General features: G+C 40.8%; 1 protein-coding gene across 1 annotated transcript in view; it reads left to right on the top strand.

The window, feature by feature from the left end:
- The window catches only part of DIAPH2 (diaphanous related formin 2), a 923935-nt gene that overhangs the window by 760124 nt on the left and 146452 nt on the right, over nt 1-17359 (top strand). The window contains exon 27 of the mRNA XM_044682826.1: nt 8266-8358. Coding sequence (XP_044538761.1) covers nt 8266-8358 — 93 coding nt within the window. The remainder of the gene's footprint in view (nt 1-8265; nt 8359-17359) is intronic.

Here is a 17359-nt window from a genome sequence, read left to right on the forward strand (position 1 = left end):
TCACATTTACCAGGTCTCTCTCTCTCTCTCTCTCTCTCTCTCTCTCTCTCTCTCTCTCTCTCTCTCTCTCTCTCTCTCTCTCTCTCTCTGTCTCTTCTCTTCTTTCTCTGTCTCTCTCTCTCTCTCTCCCTCTCCCTCTCCCTCTCCCTCTCTCTCTCCTTCTCCCTCTCCCTCTCCCTCTCCCTCTCCCTCTCCCTCTCCCACATAGAGAGGATACATTTTTGACAATTTCTCTTTATAGTCAAGAAAAAAATCTCAAGTGGGTAAAATAATTCATTTAGATTCATCTTATATCATAAAGATAATTTTCATTGAGGAGTTTAATAAGAAACTTAAAGTCATTCCTTGCTTCCTGATAGAAAGTTCAGATGACCATTGGATTAAAATATATCCATAATATTCACATTTCTCCAAAGTTCTCCACTGCCTCACCCTCTATAGCCATGGAAGGTCTACTTCCACCTTTAATTTTTCCCTGTGTTTGCCAAAGGGAGACTGGACATTCAGTTTCTTCCCCTTTATTCTTCCCTTGGGAAATTGTTGTTGCCATTATTTCTAAAGACCTGTCATTGGATAAACATCGCTGGCATTTCCATTCATTGTACTCATCTGTAAAATGAAGGGCTTGGACTAGAGCCTTTCTAGCTCTAACCTTTTCTTACTGTGTTTCTTTTTAACAAATGTGCCATGTTGAAAAAATGTTTAAGTTTAAATGAAGATCATAATCAGAAACTGTCTATCTTTTTTCGGCCTAGTAGAGAATAGACTTTCGTTCTCTCGACAGAAATAGTGTGTTCCGATCGTTATTATCTTTACACATGGAAGACATCACTGAAAATAGCAAAGATGGAAGAGTTCATCAGTAGTGGAATGACTACCTTGGGAAATGATAGGCTCCCCGCCCCTGAAAATCTTCAAGCAGGGTTTGGGTGACCATCTGATGAGTAGAATGTATAGGAGAGTCTCGTTCAGGTTTGGGTTGGACTAGAGAGCTTCCACACAGGGTAGGTTCATTTTTAGCTTTGAGAAGCTGTCATCCTTCAAGTCAATTCAGCAAGCAAGTATTATGCAAATAACTATGTAGAAAGTGCTGTGCTAGTATCTAAAGATATGAAGAAATAAAATAGCCCTTCACTTCAAGAACTTACATTCTGAGTTAGTCAATAAACATTTATTAAGATCCTAATAAGTACCACACACTGTATTAAGTCCTGGGGATACAAAGAGAAGCAAAGGACAGTCTCAGCCCACAAGGAGCTCGCAACAAGCAAATAAATATGTCCAGAACAAATGGGAAATAGTGAACAGAGGGAAGACATTAGGATTAAGGGGGGTTGAGGAAGGCTTCCTATAGAAGATGGGATATTAGGTGAAACTTGAAGGAAACCAGTGAAGTCAGTAGTCAGAACTGAGGAGAGAGAGCGTTACAGGCATGGAAGACAGTCAGAGAGAATACCTGGAGCGGAAAGATGGACGGTTTTGTTTGTGGAATAGCAGAGAAACTCATGTCATCACTGGATCCAAGAGAATGTGTTAAGAAGTAAGGTGAAAGAGAACTAGAAGAGTGTCTGTGAGCCAGGGGGAGGGAGAAGGAGTTATGTTATGAAGAGCTTTGAATGCCAAACAGAGGACTGATTTTTGATTTGATCCTAGTTACTAGAGAGCCCCTGGAGTTTCTCGAGTGTGTTTATGTGGGTGGAGGGATGACATGAGCTGAATTACACTTTAGGAAAATAACTTTGGAGGTTGGATTAGAGAGAGAGGGGAGACTTCAGGCAGGCAGACTCACAGTAGGTTACTGCAATAGTCCAAGCTTGAGGGGATGAGGATCAGGAGTGGTGGTAGTGTCAGAAGAGAGAAAGGGGGAATATTCAAGAGATGTGGCAAGAGTGAAATCAACAGGCCTTATCTAAGATAATACTTAAGTACTGAGCCTGGGGAACTGGGAGGATGATGGCACCCTGAACAGGAATAAGAAAGTATTGAGGGGGGCCAGCTGGGTAGCTCAGTGGAGTGAGAGTCAGGCCTAGAGACAGGAGGTCCTAGGTTCAAATCCAGCCTCAGCCACTTCCCAGCTGTGTGACCGTGGGCAAGTCACTTGACCCCCATTGCCCACCCTTACCACTCTTCCACCTATGAGACAATACACCGAAGTACAAGGGTTTAAAAAAAAGAAAGTATTGAGGAAGTGAGGATTTAAGATGAAAGATAATGAGTTCTGTTTGGGGTATATTGGTTTTAAGGCCACTACTGAATGTCCAGGTTGAGATGTCTGAAAGTCTGTTGATTGGAAGTCTGCAGAGAGATTGGGACAGGAAAGGTAGGTTTGAGGATCATCAGCTTAGAGATGGTAATTAACTCCATGGGAGCTAATGATATCATCAAGTGAAATAGTGTGGGAGTAGAGAAGGGGCTCAGGACAGGATCCAGAGAGACGGCTATGGTTAATGGGCATGACCTGAATAATGATCCAGGAAAGGAGATTAAAAAGGACTGGTCCAAAAGGTAGGAGAAGAACTAAGAGAGAGTGATGTCCCAAAAACCTAGAGAGAAGAGAGTATCCAGGAGAAGAGGGTGATTAACAGTATCAGCAGTTGCAGAGACATTAGGGAGAATAAGAAATGAGAAAAGGCCCACTGGCTTGGGCAATTAAATAATTTTGAAAAGAGTGACTGAGGTTGGGAGGAGAAAATGTGAAGGAACCTATTGTAGATGGCTTTCTCAAGGCATTTAGCCAAAAAGGGCAGAGGAGATATGTGGTACAATAGTTAGGGGGATGGAAAGATTAGGTGTGGCTATTTTTTTAAAAACCCTTAACTTCTGTGTATTGGCTCCTAGGTGGAAGGGTGGGCAATGGGGGCCAAGTGACTTGCCCAGGGTCACACAGCTGGGAAGTGTCTGAGGCTGGATTTGAACCTAGGACCTCCGGTCTCTAGGCCTGACTCTCAATCCTGGTGTGGCTATTTTTGAGGATAGGGGAGACATGGGTGAGTTTGTAGGCAGTAGGGCAGGCGACAATAGACATGGAGAAAACGAAGCTAAGTGAAAGAGTAGGGACAAGAGAAGGGGCATTCTGCTGGAGATAAGATGGAATGGGATTGCTTGAACAAAGGTGGGCTTTGGTCAAGAGTAAGGCCACTTCATCATGTGAAAACAGGAGTGAAAGACAATGGCAGAAGATATCTGAGGGATAGGAGAGGAGGAAGAGCAGAGGAAAGGGAGCTCATGGTGAATGGCCTCAAGTTTTTTTCTATAAAATGTGAGGCAATATTCTTAGCTGAGAGGGTAAGGGAAGAGAAAGCCACGAGAGGCTAGAAGAAGGAAGAAAAGGTTTCGAACAGTGGGTTAGTGGAAAGGTTTCATAAAGGAAATACAGGATTGCCCAGCAGCAATGAGAGCCCAGGAGAGGTTGTATAACATAAACTTATAATGAACTCAGAGCAGTAGCATGAGGTTCTTCATCTTTATACAGCAGCACATGAGATTGACAACATACAAATTACTATGTACATACAAGATGTGGTTGTGAAGTGTACTGGTGACCAATGATACTCCTTCCTCCCTTTCTCCTTCCTCCCTTCTTTGTTTCTGGATATATTCTCATCTATACTCCTTCAGTTAGGAGCTCATTTAAGTTTAGTGGCAATATAATGTTTCCTCTGGTCCTTGTAATTCCCTCTGTAGTTTTAGTGGCTTTATATTAAATCAAAAGTTAAGAGTATAATCACACATCAATCAGAGCTCCCATTTAGGAAAATTCCTAACACTCAGGCACAGGTTTGGCACTCTGACTTAATTTAAACTAGAGCCTCTTAACCGGGGGTGCACAAACTTTATTTTTTAATGAATTGATTTCTATAGTTTAGTAGATTGGTTACTTTTATAATCTTATGTATTTTATTTTGTGCACTTAAAAACATTTTTCTAAGCAGGGGTGAAGGGGCTTTACCAGTCTACCAAAGAAGTCCAAACCAAAAAGTTTAGGAACCCCTGATTAACATTTATATTTGTCTCTAGTTCATTCCTGGCCTCTTTGTGGTTGAAGGAGCCTGATTCGGGATCCTGAAATTTTAGGGGTGAAAAAGGCCAGCAGCTTCTTTGTGGTATATGCACCAAGACAGGTGTAGCGAGGGAAGAGGTACCTTGAGAAAAGACCAGCTCTCTTCTCTATACTCCTTCAGAGGTGGGTGGACCTGCTGGTTTCATTCCTCTGTCCTTTGCTCCTTAGATGTATGTAAGGTCCTACAGCCCCCCTCAATCTTTCTCTTCTGTTTTCACCACAGCCCAAGCTAACTTTTTCTTTCTCCTTTTACCTTGTATTTCTCTTCTGCCAATTTCCATCTAGAACTGGATCAGCTGTTCAGTTCCTCACATCTTCCTCCCCACTGGCAGATCTTCAAATTCATAAGTTCAGAACTGGGCTCCTATTTTATGTCAAGCCTCCCTTGCCAATACCAACACACTTATTTTGGGGCATCATGTCACTTTATTGAAAAGCTTTCTAAGACTTCTAAATAAAATCAGACTTTTCATATCTAGGATTAAAACATTTTTCAAATTGAATTTTATTTTTTAATTAGCAAAACATCTGCCTTCTCTCCCTACCTCTTCAATTGAGAATGAAAGAAAAGCAAAACATCTGCTATAAATATGTAGTCGGAGCAAAATAAATTTCCACAATGGCCATGTCTAAAAGCAGTGTGTTGTTGTTGTTGTTGTTGTTGTTGTTGTTGTTGTTGTTGTTGTTGTTGTTGTTGTGTGTGTGTGTCTCTCTGAGTGATTCTGCAAATTCTGAATCCTTCATCTGTCTGTCAGGAGAGGGGACATTATGCTTTTTCATTAGCCCTCTTCTTTCATGTTTGGTCATGACGTTGATCTAATTGCATAAAAAGGAGGCAGGTATAAGAAGGCAGGAAAGGTAATAAAAAGTCAGGTTGTGAAGGGCTTTCAAAACCAAACAAAAGATCTGATATTTGATCCTAGACTTAATAAGGAACCTACTAACTTTATTGAAAGAGAGAGGTGACATTGTTAGCCCTGCACTTTAGGAAAATCATTTTGGCAGCTGAGTGGATGACCGGTTGGAGAAGGAAGAAACTTGAGGCTTGGAGGCCAATTAGAAGTGTATTACAAAGGGGGCAGCTGGGTAGCTCAGTGGATTGAGAACCAGGCCTAGAGACGGGAGGTCCTAGGTTCAAATCTGGCCTCAGACACTTCCCAGCTGTGTGACCCTGGGCAAGTCACTTGACCCCCATTGCCTACCCTTACCACTCCTCTGCCTTGGAGCCAATACACAGTATTGACTCCAAGACGGAAGGTAAGGGTTTAAAAAAAAAAAAAGAAAGAAGTGTATTACAAGGGGCAACTGGGTAGCTCAGTGGATTGAGAGTCAGGCCTAGAGATGGGAGGTCGTAGGTTCAAATCTGGCCTCAGACACTTCCCAGATGTGTGACCCTGGGCAAGTCACTTGACCCCCTTTGCCCACCCTTACCACGCTTCTGCCTTAGAGCCAATACACAGAAGTTAAGGGTTTAAAAATGTAAAAAAAAGTGTATTACAATAGTACAAGTGAGAAGAGATGAGGGCTGGAACTGGGGTGGTCTTTGCCTGGGTAGAGAAAAGAGCATGGATATGAGAGAAATATTGTTAAGATAAAAATAACAAGATTTGACAACTGATCACCTATGTAAAGTGAGTCTGAGAAAGGAATCCCCATCATGGGGAAATTTCATTATCCTGCAAGATTGAATCCTTGGCACTTTCTCATCTGTCGCTATTACCCTCTCTCCTACTCTGATTGGACCCTCTGAGACTTGAGCTCTAAAATCTCCATTCAAAGAGGGGACTCAGCACAATCTTTCCCCACTTCCCACCAGCTGTATTGTGATGGGATTTCTTTGGACTTCTCAATTATGCATATCCACCACCGATCCTTCTCCTCTCCCCTGACTTTTCAGCTTTTTTTGTGTATGTTTGTATATGAGGCTCTAAATTCCTAGAGGGCAATGGCTGTCTTTGTTTTTGTTTGCAGTCGCATCCTCAGCACTTAGCAAAGCACCTGGCACATAGTAGGCACTTAGTAAATAAATGTTTGTCACCTGACTGAGAAGTCACTGGTGTCACGCAGGTTATGATCTACAGTGACTTTAAAATTGGCAGTGTTCTCAACAGTAATAGGAAAGTTGGGAAGAGAAGAGAGTTCACAGGAGCAAAATAACGAGTACTATTTTTGACATACTGATTTTGAAATGTCCTCAAGATATCTAGTTTAAGATAGCCAAAAGGCAATGGGTAGTATGGGATCGGAGCTCAGATGAAGGACAAGGGCTGTGTATTTAGATCTGGGGATCATTTACATAGAGATGAAAACTGAACTAATGTGAATAGTAGAAGAGAATACTAATACTTGGATGGATGATGTGTCCAGGAATCAGGAGAGTCCTCATTATATGATTATGAATGTACAGAGGATCAATCACAGAAGAATAAAAGGGTAGTCATGCAGTAGTGAGGGCCCAAATGAGATTAAATTTTGTAAATTTGTAATGAATCCATTTGATTTGCAGTTTGAGTGACTGTCAGTGTCCTTTCAGGTCTGAGCTGTACTAAATGCCATGAAGATCCTTTCTAACTCTATGATTCTGTGACTTGCTTTCAGAGAGTTCAGCAGTTCATGAGTAGGAATAGAGAAGGAGAGGTAGGGGTTGGTAGCTGGAAGGTTTGGCACACCAGAAATTGCAATAGGACAAATGAGGAAGAAGAAATATAAGGATAGAAGGTTGTTATGGTTAGATAGAAGAATTAGAGAGTTCTGGATACTAAAGGTCAAAGAGTTATGAGTGATTGGCAGATCAAGGGTTTACCCATCCCTTGGATGCAGCTAGGGTGAAGTGAAGATGGAGGTATTGGGAGATGAGTTCAGAATTAAAACTAGGAGGCCAGGATATCAAGGTATAAGTTGGATCACCAATAACAAAGGCAGAGCTGAGCGCAGAGGATGACTGACTGTTCTAAAGTTCTGAACTCCTTGAGAGAAAACAATCTAGAGCAGTGATGATGAACCTTTTAGAATCTTTTAGACATTACATGCCATGCCCCCCCCAAGACCAAGTCCCCCCCCCACTCCTCCACTGCCTTATCCCAGCTGGGAGAAAGAGAGGGAGTGGCTCAGGTGCTCTGCTCAGGGGAAGTAGTGCTTCCAATGGTCATTCCAGAGGGCTCAACCAATTGGAAGTACATAGATTGTGGATTCATAAGACTCAGGTAGACAAGTAGGGATAGGAGGGGAAGGGAAAGGCACAGGGTTTCAGCAAACCTTGGGTCCAAGTAAGACTTTCAAGAGAGAGCTTAAAAACAGATTCACTCACTTCTCTTCCATGCAGCTTCTCTTCACATTAGAGGAACATATATAGGTCATAGCTAGTTAGTGGAGAAGTGGTCCCAGGTCACTCGGGGAACCTAGAGTATAGTGGGGGGGGGGGTCAATGGTCATTAAACCAAAAAGCAAAGATTTCTGGCACAATTGAGTCTTTTTTTACTTTCTATTGACCGATCTATTAACTGAGAGGAGGTAAAAAGATGAAAAACGGTTGAAAATGTGTTTGAGATCTTTTCCTGGGCATCTTTTATGTAATGAAAAGACTCTTAATCACAAGATTTAGAAAATTAACCTCTTTTCCTTGGGGGAAAGACAAAGAGTTTCTGGCTTCTGTCTCCCTGTTTAGGATGGCCATATTGCCAGTCAACTTTTCCTCCCCTTTAATGTCAGCCTTGTGGAATGGGCAAACAAGAAGGGTTAAGCTTAAATCAAATGGAAATGTGTTTTGCAAACAGTGTCTTTGGAGATTGTAGCTGATGACAGTTGAATGCTTGATGTATTAATACAATCAGTATTTAACCTTGTATAACTCTGCCTCATCAAATAATTCCCTCCACATTGATTGCATTAAAGGAGGCCAGTGGTTTCTTGCTTTGGTAAGAATCTTTGTAGGTAACTAGCTGATCAGCCAGTGTTTATTTGCATCCCAAGCTATCATCAATTATATAAAAGACAGTGGCTTCAAGTTGAAACGATGAATTGTGCTTAACAGTATGTAATAAGCCAAGTAGTCAGTCCATGGCACCGAAGAGTCATGCTGTAAAAATAGACCCATGTTTTGAAATTAGGGGTATTATGGAAATGTGACTCCCCCTACCTTTAGAACAATTTTTCTCCCTTTCATTTGAAATGCTCCGAGATTAATTCTGCTTTCTCTGTTCCTCCAGAGGGTGAGACAGGTGTGATGGATAATCTGCTGGAGGCCCTCCAGTCAGGTGCAGCCTTCCGAGATCGACGAAAGCGGATACCGAGAAATCCAGGTAGGACCCCGTACAGCCATTCCGCCCTGACGAAGGCTCCTCCTTCACATGCCATCGAGTACCCCTGCATGGAGGCTTGGCCCTCTTGGTCTCAGCCAGTGGCCCTGCTTGTGAAAGCTCAGCAGGCTACAATGATGTGCTCACAAGGTTTAACTTGTAGAGTTTCCAAAAGAAATAGATCAAGGGCTCGTACTGCGTTCACTTCTGCATATTTTAAATTGTCATTTTAGGAAATTCTCACTTGATGAGAAGGGTATTTGAAATCAGAAGGAGAATGAAATTGCTAAGTTTAATTTACCGTGAAGATGTCACAATGGCGCTTCACAGGTGAGGGGACTGACACGCAGCGCCTACTCTCGCTTGGGAGGGGCCAAGTTATTTTGTAACACCCTTGTCAACTTTCGGCTATCCAATGAGCTCAGACAATCAGATCACTTTTTATGTTTGGCTTTGCGATCTACTTGTGGTCTTACATTTGCATGGGGATTTATGGGGACATATGGAAGTGTGCCTGGATCTAGGCACACTTGGCGCCTCACTTTACAGACTGGAAACAGGCTCCTCCTTTTCCTTTCTCTGGCCCCTGCTAAGAAAGGGAAAATGGTGTCTCACTGGCCATGGATCCAGAGGTTCTGCTAAGCCACCTTATCTTCCCTTTCCTGTTTTAGCTCAAGAATAACTGGGCTCTTGGAGAGAAAAGGCTTCCTGCTGGATTCCCAGCTGCTGTGGGAAGGAAGCATAAATAAAGGAGAGTGAACAGTGTCAGAGAAGGGCCTTCTCACCTGCTTTACTTAGTAATCGGGTCTACTCAGACAAAATTGCATCAACTTTGGCTTGGCTAGACCACACGTCTAATAATACATTTTCAGATATTGGCACATCGACTGCAGATGAGGTAGAGACAGTGGCATGTCAGCAAGATAGAAAGCAGTAAATATTCGAGCAATTTGATGCCGTCAAACTGCTGCCAGAAATGATCTGCTATGACCAGCTGCCCATAGTAAGCCACCTATAGAAGAAGAGCGCACGGAATAGGTTGTATAAGTTGGCAGAAATCTGAAATGCTGATTTTTCTCTGCTCTTGATCATTAAAGATCAGGGCGACTGGCAGTGGGCATTATGTTGCTCATCCTTTCTAGCATTAATATTCTGTTGAGTTCAACTTGATTTTCTAGTCACGGCGTACTTGCAGTGTAATAGACGCTCTGCAGTCTACACCCCAAATGTGCTATTTTTTCCTATTTGAAGTACATTCTCTTTAAAGAAGGTATTAGAATAATTTAGCTTTCTCTTGTCTGAGGTTTCCTGAGTTCTTAAAATTTATTTTAAGTGTTGATGGGAAATTATTTGCCCAAGGGTACCTATGAATATGCTTCCCTGCTAATTGGGTTAGCTTCCCAGAGAAGATTAGTTCTGAGATAAGTTGGGATTGAGGGGAGACAAGTGGTTTGGCAGGTTGGAACGGCATGGCGATGAGAGACAGGAGAAGGCAGTAAAGGAAATTAAATGGTATTTTGGAATGTACAAATTAATTTTGTTCCCTCCCATGCTTAGTAATAGTACCTTAGCTGTACTGCTGTTTCCTGAACTATCATAGCAGAAAAAGAGAGAGAGAATGATTTCAATACCAACCCAATACTACTTCATAAACGGAAAACCGTCTCTCATGTTTTTATAAGCTATTTTTTTTTCAAATGGGCTGAGACTATTTGGAAATGAGACAGACAGACAGACAGACAGACTGAGAGATGGGGTCGGGGACACAAGTAGAGGGCATTAGCCCAGACAAGGAGAAGAAGGGCCACCTTCTCCTCTCAGATTGGAGCAAAGGAAGAGAACGTGAGTTAAGATGGAAAGATGTCGAGAGGTGTGGCATGGGAGAACTGAGCATCCTCCCAAGAGAGAATGGCGATCTGCTCATAGAAGAAAGCAAAAGGTCATGTGCTGGGCTAAGAGGCAGCAGGGGATATGCACTTGGGGCCTACGGCATTTGAAAGCCCCTATTCCTGATCATCTCCATTTGGTTAGTAACTCCCACATCCTCCCTCTTCTAATTTCTTTGTGTCTCAAGTCTCTATGGCCAAGATTTACTGCTACTGAATTGCTTTAGCCTTTTGCCTTCTTAACTATTGATAACTTAACTAGATTTTTATATGTAGTTCATTTTTTTTAAACCCTTGCCTTCTGTCTTAGAATTGATAGTAAGCAAGTATTGGATCTGAGGCAGAAGAGTGTTAAGGGCTAGGCAATCTGGATTTAGTGATTTGCCCCCCCCCATTCACCTAGCTAGGAAGTATCTGAAATCAGATTTGAAAACAGAACTCCCATCTCTAAGCCTGGCTTTCTCTCCCTGAACCATCTAGCTGGCCCACGTAATTCAGTTCTAATCACTTTTTGGAAGCATTAATATTATGGAAAAAGAGAAAATAAAGCAACGAAATCAATGGGAGGACCTGGGTTCAAATCTTGCCTTGGATCGTATCTCTATAACTGGGCAAATTACTTAATCTCTCTGTATCTCGGTTTTCACATTTATACAATGATGGAGTTGGGCTTGACCTCTGAGATCTGTTTCAGCCCTGCACCTAGGATCCTTTGATCCCAAAATTTCAGTGTGGGAGCACCAAGGAACAACTGCGAAAACAAAATTTATAGACTGGAAAAAAGAGAAAATTCTAGAGAGAAGAGGCTAGCTTCATACATATAAGTGTATAGATGGATGTATCTCAGGAAGATCACAGTAAAATAAAAAAGATGTAATTTCATATTTCAGAAGAGACAGGGACAGGAAACAATGCCCAACAGCAAGGAAAAGAATTACAGGTCTGGGATTTGGGAAGAGATATTAGGTAGAGAATCTTTTTCTTCACTTTGTTGAAACTGTAAAGCATGTGCTCTAATTACAGCCAAACACGGTGTCTAAAAGATAACTAATATGGAAAAAAAATATATATATATATTTACCCCCCCCAAATTATGAAGATAAATCTGAATGTTATTTTGAGAAATTGCTATGGCCTAAAGAAAATGTTTCATTTTTAATGTAGCCCTTTCTAAATTGAATATGCACATCTTACTTTTTTCTATCTCACTTTAAACTGATTCCATAATTTTCTTTGTGACCTCTAAAGCACTCCTTTTATAGCAGCCTACATTTCCTTGTCATCTTCAAAGTAGATTCTGTGTAAAAAAATGATTTGAACGATTATTTTCTCTGTGTAATGGTCTAGTGTCATTCAGAGAGAATGGAATGCATTCAACTAGAAATTTCCTTCATTTGTAAATGAATGTCCACCTTTTCGATAATGACTAGTTCATGTAGTCACTGCAGTAACTGTCATTTGGTCCCAAAGTTGCAATAATGAAGTCTTAGGATTTGGTCATTTAAATCTGATAAAATGGGTCACATGATTTAGTAGTCTTAATATTAGAAAATGATGAGCAGTATGGGATAGGAAATAGAGCTGATCTGGCTCCTTGAAGTTGGCTGGACATGGGTTCAAGTCTTCCCTTGCCTCTCATGAATTGTCCGAGCACAGAGCTGGAATGCACTGCATAATAAACTCTTAGAATATCTTGTTTTTAAGCTCAGCTCCATCTTCCACCTGAGGCTTTTGCTGATCTCTGCTGCTGCCATAGTCTCACCTTTCCCTTCACCGCCATTACCCTGTATTTATTTTTCATATATTTATATAGGCAAATTGTATCCGCCTGGAGAATGTAAACTCAAGAACAAGGACTGCTACTTTTTCCTCTTCATATTTCTGGCACTGAAACCTGCCCTATAATAAATAATAAGTCCATAATAAATGCTTGGCTTAACCCGTCTATACTCCAGGCAACTTTTAAAGGCTCTAAGTTACAGTCAGATTGCCAGCCTGCATCTGTGGAAGACATTTCCTCTGCTAGGAGTTCTCCTCCCCACAAACAAACAAACAAAATCGAATCAGATTAAATGAGGCAACACATACAAAGTTCTTGGCATGTCTTAAAGCTCTGAATGAATGTTGGTTATCATCATCATCATTATTATAATCATGTCTGTACACACAAAATGTCTGACCTCTGTGCGCTTAAACAAATGATTAAAATCAGTTTGGCGATCGTTTGAGAAAATTGGATTAATCCTAGTCTTGGGGACAGCTACATGGTTCAGTGGATTAAGAGCCAGTCCTAGAGGTCCTGGGTTCAAATATGGTTTCAAGCACTTCTTAAAGGCATGACCCTGGGCAAGTCACTTAACCTCCATTGCCTAGCCCTTACTACTCTTCTGCCTTGGAACCAATATACAGTATTAATTCTAAGATGGATGGAAAGGGTTTTAAAAAAAAGAAAAAAGAAATTATCCTAGACTCATAGGATCTGAGAGTTGGAAGGGACCTTTGTACTCATTTAGGCCAGGTCTTAGCTAGGACCATTTATAGTTTCTCAAACAAATGGTCATCAAAATCTCTGCTTGACTTCCAACTCCGTGCCATTAAACACACATTTGTTCTGTGAAAGACTTCATCTCTAGTTATAGGAAATGAAGTCATCATTGGAATGAGTATCGTTCATTGCACTTTTCTTGGCTCAGTTTATAAAAATTGTCTGTGACTATATTTTATCATACTGTGGATAGGTGGGATGGCTGCCTGATTTTTATCAGTTAGGTACAACAAGAGCCCAATTCATGGACAAACTGCATTTCACAAATCTGTTGGAAACTCAAAAGTTGTTTTCCCTTCAAAACAATATTATTATAGACCAACATCTCATACTGTACACCAAGATAGTCAGAATGGATATCTGACCTAGAAATAAAGAATGATACATAACAAACTAAGGGAACACCGAAAAGCTAACCTGTCAGACTTATGGATAAGGGAAGAATTTATGACCAAATAAGACATAGAAAACCTAATGAAAAGTGAAATTGATAATTTCAATTATATCAAATTAAAAATGGTTTGTACAAACAAAACCAATGCAACCAAAATTAGAAGGGAAACAAAAATTGAGAAAAACATTTTATAGCAAGTATCTCTGACAAAAGTATATAGAGTTTCTCTTTTCTCAAGCATATAGAGAATCGAGTCAAATTAACAAGAATACAAAGCAATTACCCTTTTGAAAAATAGCCAAAGGATATGAACTGGCAGTTCTCAGAGGAAGAAATTGAATCTATAACCATATTAAAAAAATGCTCCAAATCACTATTCATTAGAGAAATGCAAATTAAAACAACTCTGAGATATCACCTCATACCTATCAGCCGGGATAACATGAACAAAAAAAAAAGAAAAAAATTATAAATATTGGAGGGGATATGGGAAAATTGCAATACTAATACACTGTTGGGGGAACTGCGAACAGAACTGTAAGAGCAGTATGAAACTATGCCCAAAGGACCATAAAACTAAATGTACTGTTTTGAGGGAGGGAGGGAAAGAATCCAAATTACAATATGTTAGAAAATAATTGTCAAAAAATTGTTTCTGTGAGTAAATGAAAAAGAAAATTAAAGAAAGCTAAAAAAAACAGTATTTTAATTCCAAGGTTGGACTCCAAAAGCTTTTTTTTTACTTATATAGTTAAAAGTAATAGAAAACATTCTCATGGGACCAATTTTAGAAATATATTTGTTTAGGTGCATATTTTAAATGGAAAACTGGTGCTTAAGAAAAAGTAAGCTTAGAAGATGAGGAGGTAAATGGAGACTTTGGGGGAATGTTCATTCTCATGGTCTCTAGCACTTTCAAAGGTTTAAAATACCCATTGAAATGTAAGCCCTCTGGAGGCAAGAACTGATTTGCCTTTTTGAATGTATCCTCTTAACCTAATATAGTACAGAGTGGTGGTATGGAGTGGGAGAAGAATGAACATTTCTATATTGCCTCTTAGGGCCCAGGCCTAGTGTTAAGCACTTTTTGGAGTCATCCATTTAATAGATGCTTTCTTGATTAGCTGTTGAGTTTTGGTGCTACTCACTCACTCCCCTGGGTTGCTAGGTTGCACAACTTGTAATCAGGTTCCTTTATTTGATTCAAAAGTAGAAGAAACAGTGATCTTGAGGTAGCTAGTTTTGCTTTGAAAGAGAGAAAAAGAATGGAGTGTTAAAGAGGATCAACAAAGAGGTTGTTGTAGGTGAAATCAGAGGAACCAGCAGAAGTGTGGTCAGGTGATTATTTTCCAAATCAAAAATCAGGAAGCCTGGTGGGTGAGTTTTGTTGCTTGTACAGTTGTGTATACTTTGAGGCACAGAATAAAGTTAGCACATTTTATGATCAGATCAGGACTACTGTGTTACATACAGAGCTAAAGATAAGGAACAGAAACCATCTAAAGGGACACTAGAGATCTTCTCCTCAGGTTCCTCCATTTTTATGAATGAGGATTCAAAAGCTGAAAAGGTTGAAGGATGTATCTTGCAAGAGGGAAATTTAGGTATTTTATAGATATGTATTTAAAGTGTGGCCGCCAGGAATCAACAACAATTCAGATTGATTCCGTAATTAAATCAGACCCAAGTCAGCATCAGGTTAAGGCAAGTTTATTTATAACTAGGAAGGTGAAGGTATAGGATTAAAGAGAAAGGGAGAGGACAAGAGAGAACGTTAAAAGGCTAAATGAATCAGGCTACAAGCCACAAGGCCTAACAGCCAGATAGGCAAATGCCTACTTAAGGCAGAGTTTAGAAGCGGCCTAGGTAGGCCAAGGAAGTCAGCCTAACTTACCCATGTGACAATACAGAGTGGAAGCGTTCTGTGGTCTCAGGAGAGGTCCTTCAGCACCAAGTTCAGAGGAAGAACTGCCTCCACAGGAAGTAACCAACATACTTAAAGAGATCGTGTCTTTCGTCACTTCCCGTGGGTCCACCTCTAATTCAAGCGGACAAATGGCAGTCTCTTCATTGATTTGGACTGCCCAAAGGGCCGTCCCTTGTTCTTGATTTGTTACTTATTGTCACGTTGTGGGTAACTCATCTCCCCTCCCCACTTAAGGAAGGTGAGGGTGAGGTAATTTCTATGCCTAGGTTAAGTAGGGTTTTTGACTATGAATGGCTAGAGTTAATTCCATTTACACAATCTCCAGTTACCTAGTAAATATTTAAGTTAGGATTAGAACTCAAGTCTTTTGCTTTCAAAATCAGTACCCTTCCCATCCCCTCACTTAGCTTCCTCCCTACTAGAGGACACATCTTAAATATGGGCTACTATGCATGCATTTGCCTGAAGAGTTGCATCCTCTTCTCTAGCCTGTGATTCTCCAACTTGGATGATTTACATATATTTCTACAGCTTGCTCATTAACTTGATTCATCCAGTTGGCCAAAATGTTGGAACTTCTGAGACATTTCAATGATTGGGGCAGGGGGAGCAGTGTGACAATATATTTTAAAATTAGGACTGTCTTGAACGATCTGTATCTTTGTACAAACTCCCCGAGGAGATGAAAGAAAATGGTTGGTGTAACATAATGCAGTGGAGATAGTTGTTCGTGTTAACCTGTGGGGGTTCCAGGAGAAATTGGTTATTTTCTAGAATGAGGCAGGAGTTCATCTCCAGGGAAAAGAAGCCCTGTGCAGCTAGCCATTTATATGGACGGAACTGGCCTGGGAGTGTTGTCAGTGTTAGATGGCAAGCACTAATGTTAGAATTTTAATTCTTTTCCCCCAGATTTCACCATGATCACATCTGATTTTGCCTGCTTAGCCTTGAGCAGGTTTTTATTTTCATTGTTAATTCTGTCAATTAATAGCATTTATCTCGTTTGATTTCTCTGTCTCTGAGTACTTTGCACCAAACTTTATAATATTTCTTTCCCCTTTGAGTTAATTTCATTTGTTTGGCCATTTTTTGTTTGGGCTTTCCCCGCCCTTTCGATTTCATTTCTTGAGGTTCTTTTCCTTTTGGAGGGCTATGTAAACATGCTGATTAATAAGTTCCAGGTCGGTATATCAAAGAAGCAAGAAAAGTGAGGGTGTGAATACTCTCTCTTCTTGATCACATCCTTTGACAACAGCTAGAGGAAAAATTGAACACAGACCATGTTATGTCCTATTTATATGCAGAATTGTTCTAAGCAAGCACTGATAATGTTCTCTGTAGAAATTTCAATCACTTTTGCTTGTCTTTTCTCCAACATAATATAATCAACTCAGCTGCCCATTTCTTCACTCTGGCAGGACAGCGGGCGATAAGGTCAGATTCAGTTGACTCTTGTGTGAACATGAATTTAGCAGACTTACTTTTGGTATTGGTGTATGGGGTAAAGTTAGGACAAGCAATTATTATGCAGCAATAACTCTCTTGGTGGTTTTCATTCCACGTCTAAAATTCATAGCCTTGCAAACGTTAGTGACTTAAGTCTCCCAACCACCTGCTTAGTTATGATTCAGCCATAGATGGTTGGTCCCTGTACATATCAGATGGATGATTTGGGGCAAGGGGGACAGGAGAGGAGAGGAGGGCAAGGCAGACTTGTGTTTTCATCAGCACAGGAAATGTGAGAAAGTGCTTCTATTAGTGCAGAGTGGCATTGCCCCTGCTACTTGCAGCCTTTGAGCGTGGCCTAGGACACTGAGGGGTTACATGCCATGCTTACTCTGAGTCACATAGTATCGTAGTATGGAAGAGAGACAGGACTAGAACCCTTGTCCTCCTGAATCTGCCCCTCTGAGATCTAGGATAGAAACTCAATATGGATACCATTCAGTGGGGATATTTTATAATGCGTATGACTGAAACCACCAGACATCCATCATACTGTCGTGTGGGACTTAAAGTTCCCTTCTCTAGAAAGCCTTTCGATGTCATTTGCTGTTTACCGTCCTGGACTCAATTCTCCCTATGGCCAGGGACCTGCTTCTTTATGTCTTCTTGAGCAAGAATGACAGAATACAATTCTGGTTCTCTCAATCACCCAGTCTGTCAGTACAGATTCAATTTTCTGCCCTAGGAATCATTCAGTCAAGGAGTACCTTTTAAGTGCCTTCTCTTTACCAGTGATTGCTCGAGGC

Source organism: Gracilinanus agilis, chromosome X, assembly GCF_016433145.1.
Source record: "Gracilinanus agilis isolate LMUSP501 chromosome X, AgileGrace, whole genome shotgun sequence".
NCBI classification, from domain to species: domain Eukaryota; kingdom Metazoa; phylum Chordata; class Mammalia; order Didelphimorphia; family Didelphidae; genus Gracilinanus; species Gracilinanus agilis.